This window comes from Vavraia culicis, assembly GCF_000192795.1.
Source record: "Vavraia culicis subsp. floridensis unplaced genomic scaffold supercont1.108, whole genome shotgun sequence".
NCBI lineage: Eukaryota > Fungi > Microsporidia > Pleistophoridae > Vavraia > Vavraia culicis.
In genome coordinates, this window is record NW_007360711.1 from 1 (window position 1) to 2,978 (window position 2,978).

A 2,978-nucleotide genomic window follows, 5' to 3' on the forward strand; every position below is an offset into this window, starting at 1 on the left:
AGCGGCCGATTGCTGGAGATTCAAAGACAGAATTGGTATCAAGAGTCCCATCGACGACTTTATGTCAGTCAGCAACGCATTTCTTAGCAAAAACCAATGCACACAGATGCAAGCGGCGGATGAACGGATAAAGCACGACTTTATTATTTCACACAAATCGCCTGCAGAACACTCGTCCATCCTGTTGACACGCAAGAAACTGAGCATCAGGATACTAAGGAACATTTTTAGGGTATTTAATCTATATGTTCCTAATTTCCGCTTCACAGTAATGAATTCGATTGATGAGAAGATCTACATCGATGATGAGCGCCTTTCGAAGGGTGTTACGGAGCGGGACATAACACGAGGAACCGTTCTGATCAACAACAAGCTACGAGTTTTTGATTTCAATGTACTTAACATCCTCAAAGAGCTTGAGCACAAGTATCTGCTGTCGATGGAAACAAGAAATGAAACGATAGATGTCGGTTCAAAGCTAGAAATTGTCGACCAGGACAACGTGGCCAGTCCGCATGAGGTACAGTTTGAACAGAAAGTTGTTGAGATGGTAGAATTAGAGGTTGAGAACAAGACAGGGACAGGGTTGATGGTGAATGACACTTTCTTTGCCAACAACGAGCACAAACCGATTGAAATGCACAAGAAGAACGTGCTAAAGATCAACGACATGCACATAAATATGATTGTGTGTCCATATTTCAGGATCAGAGATAGCTTTTACACAATAATCACCAAAATACGCGAGAAGCAAAAAATAATGCGGCTCGAAGCAAGTGATGCGCCCATAGAGATCCACAACAACACCGAAACGGTGGTGTGTGTGAATAAGAAGTACTTCCTCAACCCAGGTGACAAACTTGATTACGTGTATGACAATTATAAGGAACTGAAGATCGATTTTGAAGCAAACATGGAGGGCAAGCTTATCAAGCTGAAGAGAAAATACGGACGGACGGTGTGTGCAGACAATTTTAAAGTGGCAAGTATAAACCGTGGTGCCAAGGAATACATTTATTTGGGAGCAACGCCCACCAATGTGCATTTCGAGGATGTATTTGTTATTCTTATTAACTCGCTAACGATATCGTTGTTTGAAAACAACTGCGAATTTGTGAATCTATACTTGAGGGACCTGGAGGCAGTCAAGCAGATTGACACGCTTAAGAATCTTTTTACGTATGCTGTTTCAATACGGGGGATGCAGATCGATAACCAATGCCATTCTCCGGCATTCCCCATAATTTTGAGTCCTGTCTATCCCATGTTCTATTACTACAACAACACAGCCAGTGCTGATGATGGGCATTTCATGATATACAAGTGTGAAATTAACGGCAATCTTTTTCACAGAGACGAGCGTACGCCTGATAGCAGGACGTTGTCTTTCAACTACATAATATTTGCCGTGCACGAATTCGAGCTTAGTATTGAGGAGGAAGTCTTGACAAGACTGTTCATGTGGCTGCCAAAGGGAAAAGGAGACACGGCGCTATTCTGTACGCTGCTGCACATACATCCTATCAACCTGAGGCTAAATCTGCTGATGTCGAAAAAAAAGCATTTTATACACAAACTGATTGGATTTCTTGTTTCCAATCTCAGTGAGGTGAGGCTCTCGTTCACCACCCTTATCTTTTCACAATTCGAATACAATAATGACCTTCTCATCAACGCCTACAAAATGCAGATGCTCTCGCAGATATTCAATCTGATCGGTGGGTTGGATCTGCTCGGGAACCTCTCATCGCTGGTGGAAGAGCTGAGTCTTGGTGTCCACGATCTTTTCTATGAGCCATATGTTGGTCTGAAGCACGATGATCTTTTCATGTTTACCAAAGGTATCTTGAAAGGAGGTAAGAATTTTGTGACGTATTGCATCAGTGGTTTGACAAGCACCGTAGGTAAAGTGGGTAGATCGATCAGTCGATCGTCGTCCAACAAGCGGCTGCTGTTCTATGACGAACTGGAAATAGACGTGACGAAGGACTTGATTGAAAACGTTGTTGATGGGCTGAGCGGAATCATCACCAAGCCGGTGAAGGGTGCTAAGAAAGGAGTCAAGGGATTTCTAAAGGGAGTAGGAAGTGGATTGAAGGGCGCACTGATGAAGCCTATTGCAGGAATATCTGAGTTCGCAGCGAACATCAGCGATAACATCAAGACCAATATGAATGGGGCAGAGCTGCGACGCATCCAGTATCCACGATACAAGTTAGAAAAGTATAATTTAGACTTGTGCCAGGCGTACTTTCTATTTGATATCTACAAAAATAAAGACATGCAGCCGATTGATAGTGGTGCTCAAAGGCATCTCAAAGTTTGCAATGAACAATTTGTGGGTGGTGGTAAGGGAAAGGTGTACGATATGAAAGTGCATGTGATAGTCACGAGTCAGAGATTGTTGATGATAAGCCATCAAGCCAATTTGCACATCAACTCGTTTGATGTTGTGATGGGTGGAATTAAGGTCAAAGATTGGATAGTGGAGCTGGATGACGAGACAATGAGCTATGTCAGAACATTAAAATAAAAATGTTATATATCTGATGTTATTTCATTCCTATTCCGGCATTGAAGTTGACTTGCGATACACTTGAATTGCACATGTTTAGAGTGAAAAAAATCGTGGAGGTATTTAACTAGATAGCAAAGTATTCTTCTTGAACAAATATATGGTATTTTTATTTTTCTCGAGGAGTCAAATAATTTATTTCCCACAACTGACCAATCAGCTTCCGAGTTGTCCTTTTATTTATATGATGACTTTTTACCTATATGATTTTTGATGTCTTAGTTAAGCTCGATAAATTTAGAAATGATCGCAACGTTGTGTAATATTACTTGCGTCTTTTTTGTTTGTGCGTAACAAAGTTTGGTTATCCATTAAATGGTATGTCTTCTCTTTAAGCTGTCATTTTGCCGTGCCCAAGACATTTTCGCTTATTTTAAATTTTTTGGTAGGGATTAACCCTTAA

At 41.2% G+C, this 2,978-nt stretch overlaps 1 protein-coding gene across 1 annotated transcript; it reads left to right on the forward strand.

The window, feature by feature from the left end:
* VCUG_02666 (uncharacterized protein) lies at window positions 1-2,550 on the forward strand (the record flags this gene model as incomplete). Its single annotated transcript, XM_008077482.1, has 1 exon — window positions 1-2,550. A coding segment is annotated over one exon (2,533 nt), but the record flags the coding sequence as incomplete, so codon positions are not given.
* Window positions 2,551-2,978: the final 428 nt, after the last annotated feature.